Source organism: Solea solea, chromosome 14, assembly GCF_958295425.1.
Source record: "Solea solea chromosome 14, fSolSol10.1, whole genome shotgun sequence".
NCBI classification, from domain to species: domain Eukaryota; kingdom Metazoa; phylum Chordata; class Actinopteri; order Pleuronectiformes; family Soleidae; genus Solea; species Solea solea.
In genome coordinates this window covers 7,718,902-7,744,498 of record NC_081147.1, presented here as the reverse complement: position 1 = coordinate 7,744,498, position 25,597 = coordinate 7,718,902, and the positions used below count along the sequence as shown (strand labels likewise).

The following is a 25,597-nucleotide window of genomic DNA, read 5'->3' as shown; positions in this document are numbered from 1 at the left end:
CTGGTGGTACTTTGAGGAAAATCTGAAATACTGTTCTTCTGTATATACCAGCGTATGTGATCGGAGTGGAGCTGAGGAATTTTGACCGGAGTGTGTAGAAAATGAAACAAGTAACAAAATAATAATACATTAAATAATAACAATTAGTCACCTTATCTCTCGCTTCATCTTAATCTAGTTTCACTATACCAGTGTGTGAAATATATGTGAGAAAGAGAAGGATGATGAGAGAGCAAATTATCTTTTTGGGAATAAATCTGCCTTATGTGAAAAGTCTGTAGTTGACTTTCCTCTGCCTGTTTACACCACTGTATTTTCTCCGACGGTTCTTGAAATGGAACAGTTTATGCTCCCATAAACCAGATGTGAGAGGAAGGAGGAGAAAAAAGCAGAGTGGAAAAGAGGGGAGAGCTGTGAAAGAGTGTTAACACCCTTTCTGGTATGGAAAAAAAGACACCACAGACACACACCAGAAACCTTAGTTCCAATCTGCAGTCTCACCATTAGATGTCACTCATATTTACCCAGTGTCTTTACATTTAAATGCACCCTGATGAACCGAAGTTTAGTGTTATTGTTTGACAGAAATTCATTAATAATATTAATAGATAATGTTATACTTCAACAATTTTAAGAAAATAAACCCACCAAAAAACAATCAACTTTTTGTTTGCGATTTATTGCTTATATAAACGCTCTCTAAACAATTTTTGGTAAAAATAAAATCTATCCATAATAATCATAAATAAAATCATCACAAGTACTTTTACATGACATTGTATTGCACAATTATAAGCCTTAACAAGAATCACAAAACACAAGTGCTGTTGCTCAGGTTGTGTGTAAGAGGAATGTTCAGAGGTCTGTGGTCAACGACGCACACTGGTCGCCTTCAGAAGGCCAAAGAAAATCTGAACCATCTTTGTTTTTCTGCAATTCATCAAGGTCTGTAGGTTATCAGCTGGATAGACTAAGAACCAAACAATCAAAAAGTTGTTTACTTTCACAAATTGTAAATTTCAGACCATCACAATTTATACAAGAAAAAAAAAATTGTTGTGGTACAGATCTGGTGACTCAGTGCTATTATATTAAAGAAAACTGCAGACGTGTGTCACTTCATGTAAAAAAAACACTTGTTCTCATGTGACTATGGGTTTAATGTGATCTGTCAAGTTAGACTGATGTCTAAATAGGAAGAAGTCAAACTAAATGTGGTTCCTCGGCATTCAGACGGACAAATTGAGATCTGCACCACAACAAAGTCAAACAGCAGCCAGTTTCAGGCTGCTGTCAGCCTGCACAGAATCAGCATGTGTCTCAGCTCTGACCGACACTGCTGCTTTCTGTCTGAGGTTTAACTCAAAGGCCGTCTCCCTGTAGAGCTTGGCAGTTTATGATTGGTTAGCTACAGAAAGGTGAGATGAACCAGCAGAGCCCCAGTCTCATCCTAACCCTGTTAAATGTGTGTGTGTGTGTGTGTATGTATGTTCAGATGTTTTCCACCTCCGTGCTGAGTTCAGGACACAGTTCCTTGAGTGCCATTTCCATCAGCACCTAACAGAGAGAGAGTATATAAAAACATTTTCAGATGCAGTTGGATGCTGTGTTATTTCCATCAGCTGCAACAGTATGGTTTGGTACAGTAAGTATTTTTTGGGGGTATCCATTAGGAATAAAACCAAAATAACCAGCCTCTACTGCTCCACCCTTCCCTTGGGGTACCAGAGTAAAATGGTGGAGCTAGACTGGCTCCACCCACAACAGTCACCTGACTGAGTGACAGAAATCACTCCTTGTGATGTTTTTTTTTTGTTTCAATCGCCTGCTGTCTATTCCCATACAAAGCTTGACGAGACACAAACAGTCAAATAGGGAAAAAAAGAGGATGCTGGATGTCCTCCGTTGTCACACCAGTAAGATGTCGCACTAAGTATCTCACGCAGCCATCAGGCACCGCCCATTCCACATAAAGGTACTGTTCTCAATCGAAAAGCAAGTCTGACCCAGGGCTTTCCCAACTGTACCTAACTGTACCTAACTGTACCAAACCAAAACATACCCTGATGGAAAGTAGGGATGTCCCGATCCATATTGGTCCAATATCAGCCAAAAAATGAGTATCGGATTATATTGGACTGTCTCTAAAATCTCTGATATAAGCGCTCTGATACCAGCAGTCCATTCTGCTCCAGCACTTCTATCCTGCAGCGCCCGTTGTGATCACGTGGGCTCTGCGTGTTGGATGCATGTAGAGCCCATGTGATCACAACAACAGTGTGTGTGCTACTGCTATTTCAGAGGTTAAACATTTTTCTTTTACCTCTGAAATCAGAGGCTAGAAGCCGCATAGCGAGCGCGAGCTAGCCGTTAGCACCACACTAGCTCATCCTGAGGCGAGCTACTAAAACATTATTTTCAACTTTCAACAGCCTCCGTTTGTTATTTATACCCCAAAAACCAGCCATGCCAAAAGCTTTCTGTGTTTTAAATGTGTCTAAAAGCTCCAAACACGGAGCTAAGTACAGCTGCAGGGCCGGGCTCCAGGTTCACGTGCGGGAGGAGTCACTCACTTGGGCTAATCCAAAATAGTGAAAACAAGGGGGGTGTTTTCTGAAGACACCTGTTACCTGTGAAACACGGATGCTCTTAAAATACCCCCATTAGCACTTGATGAAATTAACCATAGACTGTATGAAATTAACATGGCAAAAAAAGGAATATTCTTATATTGAAGGTTAAAATTTATGTAACTCATTGGTTAAAAATAAATGGGTCAGTTTTCCTCATACCTACTGTTGCTGACTATTGTTCTCTGTTTAAGTAAGCAAAGTAAGTCATTAAAGTATGTATGATTCGTGCTGATATCGTATCGGATCGATATCGGTATCGGCCAATACTCAAGGCTGCAATATTGGTATCGTATGGGAAGTGAAAAAGTTGTATCGGGACATCCCTAATGGAAAGACAGAAATTGAGCTGTTCTCTCTTGTTCTTACATAGAGAAGGTGTTTGTTGGCACTGGCCTCCTGCAGCGCATTGAAGATCTTGATGATTCCATAGCGGGCATTCTGCTGGCCAACTAAGTTTGCTAGTGCATCTGATTGAAAGAACCATACAAAATAAAGATGTCACAACGGCAGACAGCAGTAATGTATTAAATGGATTGTGTTAATCATACAACAGTGTTAAAGTGTTCTGAAATTTCAAAACCACATTTGCACATGTTCATACCTGGGATATTGTCAAGTAGTTTCTGTTGAGCCCGCTCCTTGGTTTCACGGCGTTCAGAGTCAGTTCGGACCCTGACGTGTGGTGCCAACATCCCGTCGGGCCAGAAGGTGTCCCTGAATACACTGATGTAACACACCAACATCTGTTCACAGAAGATCCAGTTTACCGTGTCCCGGATCTGTCTGCATCAAAGCAGAGATGATGTTAGCCTTATGCTGATCTCAGGAAACAGAGGTGAATTACAAATTATTTACATAATTGTAACCTGTAGCATGACAGAACAGGGTCATTAAAGTCATTAAAAAACAAGGAGGTCTGTCTTGTCCCATGGCTGATAGGCTGTTCATCACCTTTTAAAATCGCAAAAGGAGTTTACCTCACTCAAAGCAGAACTATGCAGGATTTTTACCCTAATTTAACAACTTAGAAGTTGCAGAGAGATTGGAGGAAACGACTGTCTCACCGAGTGAGGGGCCACACATGAGTAAACTGCAACTTTTTTGTCAGTGTTGGATTATGGAGATCTTTTGTATATGAATGCTTCTGCTCAATGTCTTCAAAAGCTCGACACACATCCCTTTATTACTTCACTTGGGAGTGAAGTATTGTTTTTGGTGGCTCTGTCTGTCTGTCTGTCTGTCTGTCTGTCTGTCTGTTTCCTCACTTGCTTGCAATATGAGCAACAGTGGCCGACAGAGGGTTGTTAGAATTTGGGATAGACACACACACCAGGCACGTGTTTATATACGATGACAAAATTATTTTGTTGACGGCCCTTTTTTTCATGACGATAACGAGACGGTGACGAGATGAACATCTCATGTTTGACGACGAAAACATGACGAGACGTGCGTGAGTTTCCGTGACGAGATGAGAATGGACGTAAATGTCAGTGTGTGGTTTGTCAGACGTTCAAAGTGCACGACATTTCTGCTTATTGTGCGTGTAATCTTTTGATCAAAACCTAAAAATGGTCCGTGTTTCAATTCATGAAAAAACTGTTGAAAAGTGGAAATATGGAGATTAAAGTTTTTCTGTTTTAAACTAAAACTGACTAAAACTATCACATACAGAAATGACTAAAACGTGACTAATAAGCGTTTTAAACTAAACTAATAAGCGTTTTAGTCCAAAAGACTAAAACTAAGACTAAGTCTAAAATGGCTGCCAAAAACAACACTGGTACGTTGCCTGAAAATGTTGACCCTGACGTGGCTTTCAACACACGACCTTCTGATGTGGCAGTTATACATATAGGCCAACAGAGGCTTGTTGTGTGAATGGGGTGAGGTCTGCCATCTCTGATTGCCTTGTTACGAATTGTTAAGTGTTGACACACCATTGTGAGTGATACTCTCAGGTGGGCTGAGCTGCTCTTGCCACCCGAAGGATCAGTCAATGGTACTATAAGGCAATGCTCAATCTATTGCCTACCTACCTTAATTTCACTGTGGTGCTGATCTGTACCCTTTCACAAGATCATTTGTTGCTTTCTGTTCCATATGCACGTACTGAATTAGGAAAACAGGGCTTTTGTTCATTCTGCAATGTTTGCATGGAATATGTTGCAGAAAGACCGGAAACTAATGGAGTAAATTTCATTGAACACTTTCAAATCCAAACTGTGAGTTCTTGAGGCTGACTCCACAGGTGCACTTGTTTTTCATAATGTGCTTCTAAATTTAATCTGGATTATTTGTTGTGTAACTGTGTAAAGTTTTACTGTTTTTGCTGCTGCCTATCTTGGCCAGGACTCACTTGAAAAAGAGGTTCTTAATCTCAATAGGATTTTCCTGGTTAAATAAAGGTTAAATAAAAAAAGTGAAATAAAAAAACATCAAACCGGCTTTTTTTGAATGGTGAGAATTGAAATACACAGAAGCATGCCAAACAGATGCTGACCATCATGGACATGCTTCATTGAAAACAAATGCACATGGTCAGGAGAGGGGAAGGGAAGGGGGAAGCATCAGCTGTGTGTTTTACAACAGTGAGGATAAAGTGGTAGACAATGGACGGATTTTTTCACAGTTGTGTCGGAAAAATCCAAAACTGTAGGGGGAGCTCCGGAGAGAAAAAGGCAAAAACGTAACAAGACTTGCAAAGTTCCACTTTTACAGGAGTTTTCCTGTTGTTCATCCTTACATACAGTTTAATACATATCATCTTATGTCAATACAATTGACATAAGATGATGATAGTTTCACCTTAATAGTTAAAGTTGGAACTGATGCTACTTACTTGTTGATGGTTCGTCCAAATGTCACCTGGACTAGTGCAATTAGAGTCTTCCTCACCCACTTAAACACTGAGCAGACAGACAGAAGGAAATTCATTCAGTAAGAATGCACAATATGGCATCAGGGGCAGGGTGAAGCTAAATGCACGGTAAGGCATCGCTCTCTGTCATGTTCTGTTTTGTGTAAAAATGTAAAATGCAAATGATGAAATGACAACAGCACACACTCACTTCCTCTGAGTTCAAATATCTCTCCTATTAACATGAAGCAGGGTTCAGCCAACGCGTCCTTTCTCCCATCTGTCTCATCGCCATAGTCTGAGAGATCACTGTCATCATCAGCCTCCTCCTGATCACAACAATTACACACAACACAAATGAGGACACAGGATGACGTGTGTCATGTCCACACTGTGGTGTTGCTTCAGCAGTGCGAGAGTGTACCTCAGTGTGGGAGAAGAAGTCTCCAGGTAGCCTCTCCAGGAAGGAGGCCAGAGAGAAAGACGATTTCTTCTGGATTGACATCACCTATGATCATTCAACGAGATTATCATAATTATCATATCGCTATAAACAGTATGGAACCACTCTGATGACCATGGACAAATACAACCTGCAGAATGGTCTGAAACATGTATTATTACCGTTAATCTACAATACAACAATATATCAACTCAATAAAATGCAACGTAGTGTTATGATCTGAGGTTGCTACCAAAGCAAAAAATAAGTCATGTGCAGTTAATGGTTTCAATCTCTAGCTTCAGGTCTTCTTTAATGGCACATGATGTGGATTGTGTTAATTGTCTTCAAAACAGAAGTTCAGTTTGAACCAGAAATCTACGTCCATTTCTGTATACAGTCTATGGTCTAGGTTCAAAAATGTTATTTGCCCAGACAATTAGGTCACCTAAATATACCATTAACCAGGTTTTTCATCCAAGATGATAATGCCAGCACTCATCAGGCTCAAACTGTGAAAGAATAGTTGTACTGGAGAAGGCTTTACACAGTAGTCCAACTAAAGCAACTGTGGACTGAAACAAAGTTATGACATTAGCTTATAAAATAGCTGCCATGGCAAATGCATGTTGCAATCAAAGCTTAAGGCAGTGCAAGAAAATATTTGAGTGTGTGAATGTATATTTTTTGGCAGGGTAGTGTATATAAAGCTGCTGTCAATCTTTGTTAAATAGCTGTGTATTTTGAGTGTTTGCTCAGTGAAACATGGGTTTCTCACTCCTAAATCTAGGAGAAACTTATCCAGCATCACATAACACATCTGAAATAAGAGAAAGAAAGAAGAGCCAGAAACACACCAAAAGGGTTCCCTGCTACATTCTCTGTGAGAGATTAGAAAACTACAAATCTCCTTCAAGGGCTTTCATTTATTAAAAATGTTGACATAATACTGTAATATTCTTAGGAGCTTTATCTTATCTGATACACATAGAAAATACCTTGAGATGCTCCGGAGACGGGCTGAGGAACGCATAGAGAGCCTCTGACTGGCACAGTCGCTCATCTGTCAGCAGACGCTACGAACACACACACACAAAAATGAAGTGATCATGGGTATCGCTCATCTGTGTTTATGAACCAGAAGGTGGCAGTGTGGTACAGATAAAGCTCAAATATACAGGTCAAGTAACAATTACTGGAATTAAAAGAAAAGAAAAAATTGTGCTACCTCTCACAACTTGAGGTAAGTTAATTTAATAGGAAAGGGTTACGATAATTAATACTACCTTACACCTCCCTCCTACTTCCTACATCTTCACCCCCCCAATTTGCCATTTAAAAAGGTGCAACATATCAATATTGAGAGGTAATGTTTACAGTTGGTGTTACGCTTCATAAATATAGAGTTTATGTGTCATCTAAATATAATTTAAATACTTCATATACTTAATTCATGATCAACAGCTCATGTTATGGCATTTCAGATGCTCTCACATTAGCATATAGTGAAATAATACATCTCTATTGGTTTAATAGATTTAAAGAAAAATCATCATTTAGCAATACAATGTTTGGGAGACTCAAAAAAAGTTTTACTGAAGTTCATTCAAAAAACCTGAACATAGGTCCAGACAGGGTTGAGGACTTTTATCCTAAAATTGTAGTTGTTTGTTAGAGAGGTAGTGAGCTAGTTCATCTTGTTATTTAATATAGAAAAAACTATATTATTTTAGAATGGGGTAATGTAAGGCAGTTGCAACATCTGAACACAAAAAAACAAGAAGCCAAAAAGCGCAGTCTCATGGCTCGTAATCTGGCTGGCAGGTCAAATAGCTTGGACAGTCTGTGTTCTGTGCATTTAAATGAAGCATGTATTGCTTTATGTTCAATCTGTAAATTGTAGAGAGAAGCATTAAAAACAACAGAATCAAAAAGGCAGTCAGAACAATGCCACAGTAATCTTCTTAACAGTTTAGTACGTGTAGTGCTAAATAACTGGTAACGTCCTGGAGATTCAGAGTGTTCACTTGTTTGTGATGCTTACCTGGAGAAAGGCATTGAGCTGAGTTTTGCTTTTGTCTAGAAACTTCTGGTCAATGGATTTGAAGGGTAGTTTACTTAGTGATGGTAACTGGAGTTTCTTCAGTGAAGGGAAACACTGACAAAGAAAGAGATAGTTGGAAAATATGAATTAACCATCAGGAGAGGCAACGGCATTACTACCATTTAATGTAGGTCTTTGGGGGAAAAAATATTGAAATACTTCACACAGACCCATGTATGTTATTTGTGTGATAAATATCAAGGTGCTTGGACTAATAAATTATACCAAATATAAAACATTCTCCTGATTGTGTAACAAAACATAAAAAAGTAATAGTTGGAGAGGGCACCAACATAGAAGTTGAGTATGTAGCAGCCTACTGTTTTAGTCAAATGTTAAATTTTGGCATATCCAATAATATATTTCAAAGCCAAAATCTGCTGATACTGAAATCGTGTCCAAAAAGAAACCGTTTGTTTTGGTTTTTGTTACCTCAGTGAGTTTGCGGTGCAGCATCTGGAATTCAGTGAGTTTCCTCTGGACACTCCAGCGACTGTTTGCCATCTCCTCTCCTTCTTCCAGGCTAACGCACACACTGTAACTGGCTACAGTCTCACTACCTTCCTCTGCAGCCTGAACACACACACACACATGGTTTTAGTGAATGTACATTAGAGTTACTTTAGAGCCTCACATTACGAACAGAGAGGACCACATCTTAGAAGAGTTATGGTCTCTGGTTGGATACACAATAGGTTAGATTTGTTGTCAGACTGAGGCAAAGGCCTTGTATGGAGGCCTCCAACATGCGTCATCTTTATTCTACTGCAGGGTTTTGAAGCAGAAAACTTACTATGAAAATGGAAAAAAGACCAACAAAGAAGAATAAGGAAATGGAGGAGAGAGTGAAAGAATGAGACCATGAGAGAGTGAAAGAGTGGAAAGAGCGTACATTCTTTCTGGTATGCAGAGGATACATAGTTACTTCATGCACTCAGGAAGCGGAGGGAGCATAGCAGAGAAGTCTGTTTGTTTGTTGCAGTCTGCAGTCTCAACATTACATTATCACTAATTCTTACACATCATAACACATGTAACAGTTGCTCCAAGTTAAGCTGTATTATATTAGAATTGTGTCCATTCCTATTTATGAGATTTCCTGTGATACGTGGTATTACAAGCTGACTAGAATTCACAGTGCAGGGCCATTCACATGTACATTTTTCTGCCACAAGAGGGCGGTCATGTACTTTAACTGATTTTCTCTTTTTGTTACATTGATTTTAATATCTTGTTTATATTAAATAATATTAAATTTTAATATCTTCATTTTGGATATTATACTTATGTGAAGCACTAAGCATTCTGAGCTGAGGTGTTGTACAAATAAAGTTTATCAGCTTATTGTCACATAACGGAAATATGATACAGTATCAGAAGATTTATATTTATTTATTAACAAATAAACAATTATAAACTACAAATAACGTGACTGCTCTAAGCATTTTTTTTTCACAACAGCCACTTGACATGACAAAGTAACTAACACAGGTGTTAATAATCACAAGGACGACCACTCTGTTCTGTTTACAGTAGGTACAGCGACTTTTTTAATATGATTAGTAACACCTGTGTATATCCATTACTTCTTGTCAAAACAGTTCCTGTGATACAGGTTGATTCCAGTTTCTGAGGAGAAGCTGCCATGTGACACCAGATTGTGATCACCTCTTCAGTCTGTGTTGACAGGCTATTTATGTGACGATTAACATCTTCAGATAAATAACCAGTCATCACTTCCATAACATCTTTAATCACACTGACAGTGGTGCTGTCACATTTTTACATGACCATAATGACATGGATGCCATTGCTACTTTAACACCACAGGATGATGTGTTAACTTATTAGAGCCCAACCCTTAAGGCCCTTTATACAGCAGCCATTTTGACATGTTTAAGCAGAAAAGGCACAGGTGTTACTGTACACATTAATGAAAGCTCTGTTCAAGTATGTCAGGACAGTGTAAGTTGTAAATCAGCACACACCCTGAAACTGAAGATGCTAAATGGAATTTAAACCTGTGCTTTTGCTACTGTGATCTGTGAAAATGGCTGCTGTGCATTCAGAACTCATACTCCTTTGCTGCAGCCATCATATCATCTTCTGTCAGCAAGAGATAATACGATTGGAAATTGAATTACCTTACCAATAAATGACCAACGTGTGTCAAACTAATTTTACAGTCTACGATGCAGCATGGCTGCCTAGTATGATAGAACAACCTGATGTTATCATTTTCAAAAAATACATGTTGACTGTAAATTACTTTGTGGACAGCAGGTGGCAACCTTAAATCTTGAATCTCGTTTCTGTGATTAAGGTCAAATGCATCACAATATAGTGTTGCATCTTCAACGTTTTGATGTATTCTGTGCTCTGTCTGATATCAGCATAAAAAAAGCATGTTGAGGTAGGAGGAACTCAAGACAGACTCCTGTACTTTAGGCTCTGCACAAGAAATCGGTTCTTTAATGTGTTATGGCCATTTTCTTCAGCATTACTGTAAGCAACCCTCTGTTTTCAAATGATGAATGAAGTTATATTTACCTCAGCAGCAGTAATAGTGGCCCTCCAGTGCCCCAGATTTTCACACCACCAGTCTGTCCTTGTGATATGTTGCTCGAGTTCACTGTGTTCTTTCTCCATGGCTCCAATCTCCTCCTTTAGTTTGCTTACTATCTACACGTACAGACACACACAGAAAATACCTTTTAACAAGCATGCAAATTATATTTATGTGAAGACACAACATGAAGATGAGTTTTAAGTAGCTTTTGTTTCAAATGACACCAAAAAACCTATTTTTTCTGTGGTCTGATTTTTTCAAATTATATTAAAAATGAACAAGTGCAGGTAAGAAGTTGTGAAGCAAATCAGAGTTTGTAATATATTGCAATACAAGAGTTTGCCAGATTTAATTCCATCCCTTGAGTTTCACCTCAGACAAGTTGAGGGCATCATGCAAAGACGTGAAGATGTGAGAATTCATAAACTCTGACATTGTATGTGTGTATTTCAGGTCTACCTTTTTGTCTGGCTTTGGTGCATTCTGGATAGAGCCCAGCGCCTGTCGCTTGTACTCGAGTTTGTCGTACAGTTGGCGGAGTTTAGTAGCAGCATAGCTAGCCTGCTCATTTATTCCTTTACTGCCTTCATCGCACACGTCCTCTCCTCCATCAAGACCCTGGCCCTACACACATAGGGATGCAATTAAGGAAATACAAAAGGCAATAAAGACATAATTGCAGACATGTACAGTACAGCTGTACAGTTATGTATTTCTGACCACTTCATCCTTTTCTTCTGTGCTACACTGTGATGGGCTGTGCTGCTCCTCTCGTCTGATCAGCCTTTCGTAGAGGTCAGAAACCAGGAAGGAGGGGTAATAACGCTCTCTCATCGTCTCAGTAACCTAGAGATAATATGAAAGTTATTGTTGGATGAAGAAATTAGCTGTCCTCCACTATAACTAGAGAAGGTTACAGTAAATTAGTAGCAACAGCAGTCATTACCTGTTCCTGTAGTCGAACAAACACTTGTGTTCCTCTGTTCCCCACTAGACTCTGTTGAATCTCCTTGAGAAGAAGCTTTTCCACTGGAATATCTTTGCTCTCCACAAAGAACTTCTGATAGATTTCCCCAACAATTTGGGGCACCTCGTTCTGTGGATCACAAAGAAAAACTGCCACTTACTCTCATTTACTTCTCATTAACAGACAAAAACTGCACTGCTATAACACACCACCACCTCTGCAGCAGGAAAACACATCTCGTATTACTATTTCTGTTAAGCTCAACTCTTTGAGATGTGTGTATGTATTACCTTGTTTGCAGTTTTCAGTGTTTCCACCAATTCCCAGAAGCTAATTAGAGCTCTTTTGTCAACTCTCTCCATGTAAACTCTGAAATGTTCCCTGTAACCTGGATTAGACAAGATGTCATCAAACTGAAGGATCTGGATACGGAGGGAGAGAGAAAAGATAAAACATGAACGTGTGACACAAGCCCTCAACAAAGGTCACATTTGCTGTGGTTCCATCATGGTATGGTTTGATTTGGTACAGTATGGTACGAATCAACAAACTTGTGCTTTGACTGAGAACAACACCTTTAATTGATAAGCGGGGTCTGGGCTGTGCTCAATGGTTGATGAAAAGACACTTTAATAGCGCTCAATAAATTCTACAAACTTTTCGATGCGCCCAGAAAAACTGGTGTGTTGCAAGATAAGTAGAGTGACATTGTGTCAGTGCATCGAAATCGAATGCAACACAAAAGAAAACAATGGAGGACATCCAGCAGCTCTGTTTTTTCATGCTCAGTTTGTGTCCGTTTGTCTCAACAAGACAAGTTTTTTTTGGTACTATTTCCAATGGAAATGCAAATAAAATACTAAACCGTACCAAACCAAACCATTCCACTCAATGGAAACACAGCTATAATTTGTTCGCTACTCAAATAAGAATGTTATTCACAACAAAAAAATAAAAAGCATGGTTTGCCAAATGTTTAATAGTGTGGCAATCCAGATTATGAGAGACTCACCTTCTGACTTTGAGGCCCATCGCTGTCATCACCCCCTCCCTCCTCACTGTTTTCATAGTTTGGTCCACCGAGGAGGCGGATTCGCTTCTCACATTGTTTCTTGGCTACAGTTAGCTGGTTGATATATCTTTTCATATCTCTGGCCCTCAGCAGGTCTGCCTTCATGGCTGCCAACTCTTTACCTTTTCGATCTGTGAGAGATAGAATTGGTGGGTTGTCAATCCTCTGATCATTCCTGTAGTGTCAACATAAATCTGTGAAATGACCGTGTTTTTCCGCAAACACCATCATGAGGTCAGGTTTTCATTTGCTTTTACTTGACTATATGACCGAAATACCTACAACTATCATTTTCATAAGCTTCAGCTATACAGTTAACATGCTGAAACTTAAATGTTAGATTGTGAATATGCTCACATGATCATCAAGGCTGCTTGTAGTTACAGCCTGAATCTTGACCCTTTAACTTAATTTGATGTAAAGGCTGCAAGTGACTGACACAGCAAACAACAAGGGTTTCTGCAGTGGACAATCATAGTCTGATTTTTAATTTACACATTTTCTCAAATTGAAATAATCATTTGATAAATGTAGACTCATACAAGTTATACAGTGAAATGCAGTATTTCTATACCTTTCTGCTTTTTGAGTTGAGGCAAGCTGCTGATGGTGGTGGCATGAATAATCTCTACCACTATCTGATACCTACAAAAGAGACAAGAGAAAAACATTAGTGACTGCGATTGAGCAATTGATGATTTAAAAGGGGCTTTTGTTGGATTAAAAACTGAGCACTACAAGATAGAAGTACTGTGATAGAAATACCATGTGTAAAACAGTTCTATGTTTTTAGCCTATGTTTTCAGAAATGTATCAGTGAATGAGCAGATGTTTCTTGACAAATATAGCTGTATCATGTCTAACTTGCACTTAGATCTAGTATTGTGGTGCAGAGACACTGTCTGTTCCCATGGTAACCCCACAGCAGCAAATAGATTAGTGTTAGAACTGTCTAGTTATCAAGTTTCTATATATACTATATATATGTGTGCATGTGTGGATGTTTTCAAAGATATACATTTAAATTGACTTTATCAATTTACAAAATGCAAAGGGAGCTAAAAGAGGATACGTCTGAATAAAACCAATATTTGTTGTGACCACTCTTTACCTATCTGGGATGGGATTACATGAAGAAAAAGAAACATTTAAGCAGATCTGTGGTGAGTTTTCCAAGACGTTTGGAATGCCCTTCGCTACACTGTCTGCAAGTGTACCAAGAAGAATTGATGCTGTTTTGAAAGTAAAGGGTGGTAACATCAAATATTGATTTGAATTTAGATTTTTCTTCCGATTAATACAAACAATTACAATTTATATTGTGAAATCGTTCTTACGTTACAGCATTTCTCCACACCTGCCATAAACATTTGCACAGTACTGCGCACACACATTCACACACCAGAAGTGTAAATTTAAGTCTGTATGCACAGGCCAGTCTCTGTGTATTGGGGCAGTGCAATGATTGTGTAGCTCAGTGTCATACCTGAGTTGTTTGAGAAAATTGACATCAGCAGAAGTTGATATCAGTTTGACGAAGTCTTCATAGGAGGCAGCATAGGTATAAGCTTTCTTCTGCTGTTCAGCCTGCTGCTCCCTCTGCTCCAGCTGAGACAACAGCATCCTGTTTATGGAGTCTGGATCACTGAGGATGTCTACCAAAGGCTTCAACACTGCAGAACAGACACAAGACACTGTGTGACTACTTTATGTTCATCTCACTGAGCACTTCTCTGAAAAGCATTTAAGTTAAAAAGAAATACTCTTAGAAATACAGAATAGACAGATATTAAAGGAGGCATCACAGGGTCTGGGTTACACACAAATATTTGTTTATCAGATTGCAATAATCACTCAGCCTCTACATTATTTACTATTATCTTTCAACATAAACAGTTCAGTTTATCTTGAAAGTCAGTTATCAACAAAAAATGACAAACATTTTATAATCTAATATTAAGTTTAAAAAAATATCTACAGGCTTCTGGAGCAAAATATGCAAACAGAATGAATAACAATAAAATAATACAAACAAACAATCATAAATAAATACATTCTCAAAATAAGCTACCTATAAGGTTGGTTGTTAAAAAGGCCTGGAGACTGGAGGCCTTGTTGTGGTTCTTTTCACTTTTATAACCCATTTCAGCGATTACATGGTGATAAATGAGAAAAGCAAACAAAAAGCCTTTCCTGCAGGCAAGCATGCACAGTACTTAAGCCTTACACCTTGGAGCATCTAAATGGAATACAGCCAGTTATTATTTACACTGGTGCTTTTCTATGTCATGTGAAAATATCTGCTCATAAAAATCTGTTAATCCTTTACATTACTGACTTTTGTCAGAAAAACAAAAGCTCTGTGTGATTTAAAGCACATTTCCACCACCACTTGCAGCTGTGAGAGCCAGAGAGAGAACAAATAGATCACATGATAATGTCTATGCTGTAGAATTGTTTTGAATAATTCATATCAAATGAGCAGAGCTAAAATAAGACTCGAGGACACTCTGGGACATCCAGACTTGCAGTGAATACAATTCACAAGACTGGACACTACCTGAGAAAGCAATGTTGACATGTTACTGATGACTTTGATGAACAATGTCTGACTTAGTTGACACTACAGGTCTATAATCTGACCTCAATACTAGGTAACCAATTAGTAATCATTTACTAAAAACATAGTCAAATATTTTAGTTTAGTTTAGTTTGGTTTGAGTCTTTTTTTAATAAAATTATAATAAGAAAAAGCTCTCTGATTTCAGCCTCTTAACTGTGATTTTCTTTGGCTTCTTTGCTCGTCCATTTTCTGACATTTTATGGACCAAACAACCAATCAATTAATCAAGAAAATAATCAATTGGTTGGTTACTTAATAATGAAATGAACTTGTAGTTGTAGTTGTAAGTACCTTTTGTAGTGATGACTTCTGTGAGGCAGCAGCGTAGTGTATGTGACTTGGCATCCTTTTGTGGCAGGAGACAGAGCAGCATTATTCTGGCTACACAGCGGAGGAAGGCCAGCTCCGAGTCAGGACTGACCAAACATGGATGGAGAGGAAATGGCCGAGCACATTCCTCTGGTCTGAACACACACAAAAGTGGGAGACGGTGGTTAAAACGGATACATGAGCCATTCAAATGCAGCTAAAAAGGGATGAAAAGTATGAAAAGTGTGTTGAAGAAGACAGAGGTGTTTTTAACTGAGGGTTGTGCTCTTGACGCATACATTGTTGCTAAGCAACCAAACCCTGAGAGCTGCTGGGCTGTCTGCAGTTGCTGCAGCCTAACTAAACTAACATTTTAAAGTAAGAAAAATATTTTAAACAATGGATTCCCTAAAAATTGCTTTTCTGCTCAATGTGTGTGTCTTGCCATGTCTGTGTGCATCATCCCCTTAACCAACTAAATCATGGGCTTTCTAGATGATAGATGTTAAATCTTATGTCCATGTGGGCCCCATAAGGGTTATATTCAGGCTGATAAGAATAAGAAAGTAGGTCTGAGGTTTCCACAGTGGCCCAACCAGTATTGCCCCCATACCAAGCCCATGCCAACTTATTACTACCAAGTGGGCATGGGCAAGCTTGAAGTGGACAAATTGTGCAGGTCCCATATGGTTTCAGTAACTTGTTCCCATGTGGGCAAACAACGGTGAGACTCCCATGGACCACCAAGTACATGCTGGCTGGGGAGTCGACAAAGACCAGTTTCACCTACTTATGAAAAGACACTTTGAAAGCAATCAATGAATTCTAGAAACTTTTAATTTTGATGCAACGCTAATGTGGCCAGAAAAACTGGCGAGTTGCAAGAGCATCACTCTCGTTTGTGTGCGTGTCTGACGTCTACATTGAAAATAATGTACCTGTGCAAGCAGAAGACTCTGCATATGAACAGCCTTAATAGACTGGGAAAATGCATTCTAGAAATATTGGTACAAAGTCAGAGCATATTATGAGATGAAACTCAGTGTGTCAGACACATTGCTGCTGCTGCTGCTTTGAATCCTACACTACTTAAGACAAGGGAGGCCAGACATCTCTGTAGTTTGATAAAAGCAACAATCTCGCCTGAGTTGCCAAGATAATGAAACCAGATAATGTGTGAATCATCACTCCGTCTGCATGCTTTGGATCTGGCAGATGCTGCCAGGAGACAAAGGAAGTCAGTCTGGAGGATTCTCATGTTGTTACACTTTACTGAACTGCTACAATTACACCCCCCCATCACTTTACATTAAATTAATAGTTATGGACACTGGTGGGAGGGGAAATCTTGTCAGTGACAAATGAATAGTTTCTGTTAAATTACAACCAGTCATATTCAATTGACAAATTAAGAGGGACTAAAAAAAGGGACAGGAACTTTATGAGCATCATTACAACAACAAAAACACATAACTTCTCTTGAGTGATGAGCACCACAGACAACAAAGGTATTGTAGCTTTAACTGTTTAAATGAAATGAAATAACAATAATAATAATAATAATAATAATAATAATAATAATAATCCTTTATTGTCAACTAATGTGTGTTTCACATTTTAGTTTAAGAAAACATCAGGAGATAAAACAACAGACACAGTACAGATAATGGGACAATTTTGGCACAAATAGTGCTCTATTACATTTGGTAAAAAAAACTCTTCTTTGTTTCTTGTTGCTGTATAAACTCTACAGTGCCTTCCTCAGGGCAGTTTGAACAATTCTTTATGAAGAGGGAGTGGCTATATTTATATATTTCGTATTTTATATTTATTTATATTAATTCTAGACCTTTTGCTCTTAGCACCCATATTACGATACCATATGTGTTGATATGTGTTGTTTATTACCTTGCAGATGCAGCCTTAAGGTCAGTGAAGTGTGTATGCAGGATGCGGATGCTGTCATAACACACCACATTGACAAGGTCTATGTCAGCAAGCCTTGATCTCAACTGGCTGATCATCTGCCACCAGTCCTCGGACAGCATGGAGTACAACTGGCCCTCATCATGACTCAAAGGGCTGTACCATGACAGGATGTAGTCTCTGTAGGCGTAGTCAAACACTGAAGAGAAGGGAAGGTAACAAAGGAGAGAGGGAGAGAAAGACAATTGGAATATGCATTTTGTGAAAGGCTGCATATAAACAGTATATCTACACAGACAACAGAACAGATGTGCTCCAATTACATCAATCCTGCTGTTTACACAAGTTTATTGTACATACAAACAAATAAGACTCACTATTCCATACTCCATATTTTTACATACAAATATTTTCCAGAGTCTTCCATCTATGTGTAACCATGGCAATATCATCCAAGTGCTTCCAAAACAAGAAACACCTAGGCTGCTCATCTCCTGTTTAGGTGCACACAAAGCAACAAAGCTACTGCTGCTGCTCTGCTAATGTGTTGCTTAGCACTATGCCTTCTGTGAAGACATAATGTAAAGAGACAGGCAACTGCAACAGGGAAACAACTGATTAGATTTCAGAAAGCTGAGCACTGCAAAAGACAAACCAAATTAAGTTTCAAAGTGTTTATAACATACAATCAGGACTATTTTGCTGTAGCAATGCAAAAAGAATGGACATCGACCTCAATTTTGTGCAAACATAAGGGATGTTGATCAATAGCAGTCATCCTTTGATCAACTGACTGTGACTTTTTAAGATTTCCTCACAGAAGCAGCAGCCCAAACTCTGCTTTATTATGAATGGTCATTTCTCACAGGCTCACAGATACCAACAAAGGTCTAGGTGATCACTGGTGCAACAAGAGAAATGTGGAGGAAGCATCATCCATCCACTGAGTGGGAAAGAGATGAGGTTTATCTTGACCCATCAATCACAGGACCGACACAAACAACCACATTTAGACCTATAGGCAATTTACCACCAGTATTACCAGTTCAGCTGACCCTAATTTTATCACAGACAGTGTGGGAGGAAATGAGAGCACCTGCACAAAGAACAGAAATGAAAACACTACTCATGCAAATGCAACACAGAGAGGCCACAGCTGGATAGTAGATTCATACTAACCACTCTCTGGTGGTGATTTACTACTGCCATTTCTTTGTTTATACAGAACTGGACACATATGTGTGTGTGTGTGCGTGTGTGAGTGTGTGTGCTTGTGCGTGTGTGTGCGCCAAGTATTCCTTACGTTGTGGGGACCTAAATCTGTTTCCACAGTCACATTATGGGGACACAAATCAAGAATCATGAAGACATGTTTTAAAGTTAGGCTGAGGTCAGGGTTAGGTTAGGTTAGGTCAGTAGTAATTATGGTTATGGTTAGAGTTAGTCTCCAGGAAATGAATGCAAGTCAATGTAATGTCCTCTGAAGTCATGGAAACCAGTGTGAGTGTGTTTTATTTATATTTGTTACAACCCGAGGGTCATTCTGTCTTGTGTCTATCCCCTTCTCTCTGTTTGTGTGAATGTGTGTATTTTTAACCAACTATCAAATATGCAAATGTGGACAGTTGATTGAATGGTGCTGAATGGGTTTTTTTTTCAATTATTCAATATTTTTTTCTTAGCATCTTTACAAAGATATCCAAAGAGGAAAAAGTATTTTAGTAAACCTGATGTCAAACCTGACCATTTTGTGTGATTACTGTATCGGTACTATTAGAGGAGATATCGTCTTAGATTTTGGGTATCGCGATGTAGTATCTGTGAGCACTTTTCCTGGTTTTAAAGGCTGTTGCATTGATAATCATCATATTTATTTGATTGAATTAATTTGTGAAATACACTAAATATAATAAATGAAATATATGCTGATTAAAGAATACTTCTTTAACGAGAATTTGGCCATATTTATGGGCAATTTAATTGATCTCACCAATGCTCCAGTTAATGTACCTTCTTCGTATACAATTTTAACAAGCTTTAGCTTTGGCAGAAATGTGCCCTTCTTCTTTTTACCACATATCAGTATTCGCTTTAGCTCAGTCCTTTTAGATTTATCGTCTTGAGGTTTATCCCTCCTTCCACTGTCCAAAGACATGCAGGCTAATGGAAATGGTGACTCAGCCATCTGTAGGTGTGAATTATGAGTGAGTTCTGTGATAAAGTGGTGACCAAAGTCTCCCCTGCAGCCACTATGACCCTGAAAAGGATCAATGGTTTGAAAATATGATGCTATGATGCTCTTTGCCAGTAGTCAATCTAGATCATTTTCCAAATTGGTTTTAGTAGATATTATAAATATTCATTAAATATGTATTACCACACAATACTCATTATGTCAAATATATCTGTCGCATTTCAGTGTTTTACTTTGGAAAAAGTTTTTATTTAAGTGATTTTATGCATTTTTGTGGTAGTCAAAAATAAAAATTAAAAACAAAACCCAACTCTGAACTTCAATATTTTTTTTTATCTGAAATTCTTTATACAAGCACAAACTCAAACACTCCTCATCAAAATTAACAGCAGAGCTCAAATGTGAACTGAGCAATGTCAACAAAAATGTTATTATAAATGTCACAGTATGACCAAAGGACCTTTTCAGAGCACACACAAGAGCATGTGCAAATACACACCCTTGGTGTAAATCTGGAGCCATCTGTTACTTGGCTGCCCAGCATTCTAGTGACTATGTGTGTGTGTGCGTGTTTGTGACACCAGGGGATTCCAACTGCTGTAATCCACTATGAGTGGGAGGGATGAATGACGGGTCAGAGTGAAAGACAACGCTCCATTAGTCAGCAGTTCTCTCAAAAGAAGAAGTTGAACAGTAGTGTCAGGGACCTTTGTGGAAGTTTGAAAATGAAGGAACAGCTAAGACATTCACTGACAGTGAAATGGACACTGGAATTAAAACTGTATTTTGAGTTTTTAAAGATGAAAAAATGATTCTCTAGATTGGATACCAAGAGCGCAGCACTTAGGGCAGAGAGGACAGCAGAAATGAGGCAGCAGAAAATGCGGCATTGAATCAAAATATGACCAATTATATCAAACACAGGTACTATGAAATACATGCCACTGGTATAAAGATCAGGGTGATGAGATCAGTGTGGCTGCTGATCTTCATTCAGTCAAAAAAAAGATGCCCATATCTGCTCTGCTAGGGATCAGGATACCCCAAATATGCATTTAAGACATGGCAGAGTGTTCCACAAGTGTAAGCGGCAAGCAGAACCGCTCACTACTCAACTGATGGCCACTGTCTACTCTATCCTATAAAAAAAATGCTTTCCCTACCTTGCTGTGGCAAAATAGCCTGTAAAATATTTTATTTTCACAATATCTGTGTTCTTTTTCGACGTCTTCTTCATCAACCGGCTCCATGTTTGTTATATTGAGTGAAGCGTTTGATGAGAATCGACAACCAGACCCACTGCACTCACCTCTCAACCAGTATTTAAGGCTATTGAAATGGCGCAGTCTGGTACGCCAAGTCTTAATAATCGTGTGGCGGGAAATTTGGTTGGTCAAGATAGCATTGTTTGAGTTTGCTCAAATGAAGACGGTTTCTGGTAAGCTAAGCCAAATTTTATCGTCTTCTTTTTTTTTTTACATTCAAAATAAATCAGATAAGAGCTCTTAGTCAAGAAACAATGAAAAAGTCTACGCTATAAAACTACGAGTGCTAAGCAGGAACTACAACAGGCAGCATGTAAGTCACACCAATGTAAGTTGAATATTTAAAACAAATAATAGTAGTAATGCCACCATTTTATTCCGACCCCCCTAGCAGGAGTGCTGCCACGACACCAGTCCATGTTTAATGGTTCTGTCTATTTTATAAACATCTCTGCCTACTTCATATTTGAGGGAACACACTGATAAGGACATAAGGTTGTCATTACCTTCCTTCAGAGTTTTGTCCACATTGTGTGACACCACCACCCTCCTGCTCTGGCCTGACTCCTGAACTCGAACAGAGAAACGGACCTGAAAAATAAAACAGCATCAGATTACTTTGATGCACTTCATATCAAAATTTGAACACCATGACAATCAGGATATATTGAGCAACAACAGGAATAAAGGGTAAAGGAGACTGAGAGCTGTGTCTCAAGCCCTGACAGACAAAGACAGGCCAAATTTTCTGATGACTTAAGCATGTTGACCAGATGAATGCTTGAGAAAATACTTGTTCGCTGTCAACATCAATAGGTCATCAGACAGTAGTCACTGAAAGACAGATGCTGCGAGGTTTAGGTGAGGCATTGGCTGATTGTGAGTGAGAGTGTGCACACGTGTGTGTCTAAATCCAGCAGCACGACTCTACCTCATCGACTACAGCACAATAACACAATGAGGATCACAGAGAGAAAATGACAGAGAGGAGAGGGGAAATTACTGAAGGTGAATGGATGAAGCAACTGAGGGGATTAGATGACAACAGCCGAGGAAATCTGAATGTGTACTGTGAGATCAACACTGTTCAACATTCCCATGCTAACTGATGACATGACTAATTCCCATTGTGTTAAAGTGGTGAGCTGGTGAATGATAGCATCCAGACATTTTAAACCATTCTCTAACACGCTAGGGTCATGTGGACAACAAATGTATCTTCAACAGAATGTATGCATTTATAAACGCCATAACGCCATGTTTACACTCATTGTACATTTTTACCACCAAGAGAAACTGCACCTTATTACATATGTATATTTATACTTATATTTATGTATATGTAAATAATTTCCTACTTGTATTACTTACTTGTATATTATTTTTTTGTTTATTATCTATTGTTGAGCTGCTGTAACGCCGTTTTCTCTCCACTGTGAGATAAATAAAGCGATCTTATCTTATCTTATCTTATCTTATCTTAAACAAAAATGGAATAGTGTGGATGTGAAAAAGTAAAAACAGATCAGTATCACTTGTCAATGCGATACAATGTGTTATAATGTGATTATGTGCTATAACGTAATACATTTCATTGTAACATGAAAAGTTTATTGTAAAAACCACGGGGTCAAGGAACTACAGCAAGCGCCTCACTGTTCTTTGTGCTACAACACACACGCTTCAGATGCAGGTGTGAGGGTGAAACTTTTCTTTATTCATGGGGCCTAACATAGTGCTCCAGCTGATCAATAACAAAGAATGCTACCTCCAGCAGGTCAGTATCATTTTTCTTTCTGTGCAGCCCCATGCACATCATAGTGTCTGCATACTTCTCACCGTCTCATCCTGCCCTACACAGAATGGACGATCAAAGCACTTTTAGCTGCTTTCCCTTATGCTTAACTATGCTATGCATAACATCCGGACAGAAATGTTGTTACTCAGTCATTCAAAAGGGTTAGATAAAAAAGGATAAAAAATACTATTTTTGTCATGTCATTTTCCACCATGCTCAATAACAAATGAATCTCAATGTTTAAGCACAAGCATGAAGTAAAACTGAATCAAATTCTGTAAATTTGTCATATTCCTGATGTCTAGCCAGCCTTCCAGACATCCAGGTTTGTATCATGAAACGTAAGTAAGCTATGTGAGTGTCCTGATTCTGGTTATTCACCATGAACAACTTAATAATCAAGATGCACCGTAATAATATGAAATATTGTTCCGTTCCTAGTAACTTACCATTAGCTTGTCGAAGAACTCCAGCCATGCAGATGACTGCTTGGTGTTTCTGTCGAAGCGGCAAACTTTGAGAGGACTCTTCCTGACAAGCAGAACAAAGCTTCCAGCCAGGAAACACAACAGGGCGAATGACACATAGATGAAGAGCTTCAAGAAGAAAGAGGTGAGTGTCAGGCCTCCCCAGGCCAGCTGGAACACCACTGCCGCCACCACGCCCAGGAAGATTGCCGGGATGAACCGGAAAGTGGAGCCGCCAGGAGAGGTAGAGGTGACGGGCATGAGCTCCGCTTCTCCTCCGGTGTTACCGCTACTCCCTCCAGCCAGTGATGTGGTGGTAGTTGAGGGGGTTGGCATACTGCGACCCCACCATCCATATATGTGTCACTACGAGTCTATATGCAGAGTCACAGCGGTAGGTATACTGTGCACACGCGTGTATACCCTCCACTACAACACTCTCTCCAAGAAGAGGCATCCCCGCTTTGACATCTCCTCACCGACCCACACCGCTACGTTCTCACCGCTCCTAGCATCGGCCCACTCTGCGGACACAGGCACGCAGCCCCGTCAGCTCAGACATCCACGACACGGTGCTCCCTCCACGCAGCAGTGCTGAGCAATAGGCTGCTCTCTCGGAATTGGCGATGGGTAGAAACAGGAAGCAGCCAGAGAAAGCGAGGGAGAGCCGGGCTGATGGGAAGGATGGAGCAACAACCACCGTCACCTTGGAGACAAATAGGTGGAAGAGTAGCTTAGCGACTGTTGCTAACCTACTGGACTAGCAGGAGCCTAAACCAGGACGCTAAGTTAATAATAAAGTGTCTGCTTTAACACAACAAAAACATACGATAAACCTATGAGCGACAAAATAAAATGTAACTGTTTATGCTTTAATTAAGAGTTAAGTTGCGTGCATTAGCGACATTTAGCTAAGTAGCTTTCTTGCTCGCTAAGTAACCAGTTGAACACGGCTAAGGTTAGCTTCCTTACCTACCGTTTATACAAAGGTGCGCGGTGACAACACTTGCAGTGTCGCTTTCCCTTTTTGTACAATACAAAGTACCGTAAGCTTTACTATGACGATGTGAAAGTGTCACAAACGCAGCAACAGAATAATTATGTCCGCTTCAAACTCCTCGACAGATAAAAACAAGCGAGAGAATCCTCGAGCTCCAGCTGACTGCCGATCTCTACGAACGTGGAGCAGCTCCAACCAATCCAACGCCGTGTTCACCGCCGTTGGAGCGCTTGTTTAATCCATGGGCATGGTCCGAGTGAGCACGGGTGGGGTGGGGATTGTTTAACGTTACTGTGAACGCCAGCAAAAAAGCGCCGCACAAGAGGGCTGCCATAGTGTATAATCGAGCACACAATCAGATAAAGGATCATACTTTGATTTTCCTCCAGTTTTTGGCTTTAATTACTGTCTAAGACGGTGGTTCTCAGACCAAGAAGCACCTGAGAACATATTGAGCTCTTGAGGTAACACCATTATCACCAACGGTAAGATGCAGTGGTGTAAATAGGCTGAACAAAGTCAGCTACAGACTTTTCATAGCAGGTAGATTTATTCCCAATAAGATCATTTGCTCTCATTGTTCTCCTCTTCCTCACATATACATCACTCACTGATAAGAATAAAATCAGATTCAAATGTAGCTACAGATATGGTTACTCTAATTATTATTTAATCTATTATAATTTATTTTGGTATTTGTTTAATTTTCTACCACCAGAGGAATCTCATGTACCACTGGTGGTACACGTACCACAGTTTGAGAACCATGGGTTTAAGGTGAATACAGGAGCTTTAATGTTTTTGAACAGTAATGATTAAAAAAGTACTTTAGCCATGTCCACCATATCCACATCCTCAGGGAATATTAAATATGTTTAAGATTCAATAATCTGTAAAGCACCAAGAGCATAAACCTCAACCACGATAGATCTGTAAAAAATCCTGAATCCTTATCTGAAATCAGATATTTCCTTCCTTTACCCACCATTACCCACATCCCTACAAATGTCCATCCGACTGTCTCAAACACAGACATGGTTAAAAAACCCTTTGCAATCACTTAAACGCGACTAATAAATTCTGCAGATTCTGTCACGAAACTACTGTCTGTGTGTGTGTATTTGTCACCATGACATGCCAAGGTTTGGGCTGCATTAATGAAGTGATAATTGATTAATCGGTTTGAGTGTTTTTTAATCATTAAATCAAGCTTTCAGATTCCGTTTAGGCTTAATAAATATTTTCTGGATTCTGGGCTACATTTAACAAATAAATCATTACAGCTGAATCATTTTTAAAGGACCAAACAACTGATCCATTACTTGGGAAAACAATTGACAGATTAATCGATTATGAAAGTCACCATTA

General features: G+C 39.2%; 1 protein-coding gene across 1 annotated transcript; it reads right to left on the bottom strand.

Moving 5' to 3' along the window:
* Positions 1–658: 658 nt before the first annotated feature.
* snx25 (sorting nexin 25) lies at positions 659–24,398 on the bottom strand. The gene is made up of 22 exons (XM_058649776.1): positions 24,202–24,398; positions 23,212–23,935; positions 21,471–21,555; positions 17,488–17,704; positions 15,562–15,734; positions 14,134–14,320; positions 13,222–13,292; positions 12,588–12,778; positions 11,866–11,997; positions 11,555–11,704; positions 11,329–11,454; positions 11,068–11,232; positions 10,590–10,721; positions 8,472–8,612; positions 7,980–8,093; positions 6,934–7,011; positions 5,918–6,001; positions 5,705–5,822; positions 5,476–5,542; positions 3,235–3,416; positions 3,000–3,100; positions 659–1,557 (listed from the first exon to the last, which is right to left on the bottom strand). Exons 2-22 carry the CDS (start codon positions 23,563–23,565, stop codon positions 1,492–1,494), a joined length of 2,934 nt encoding a protein of 977 aa, XP_058505759.1. The 5' UTR covers positions 23,566–23,935; positions 24,202–24,398; the 3' UTR covers positions 659–1,491.
* Between the last annotated feature and the right edge of the window lie 1,199 nt (positions 24,399–25,597).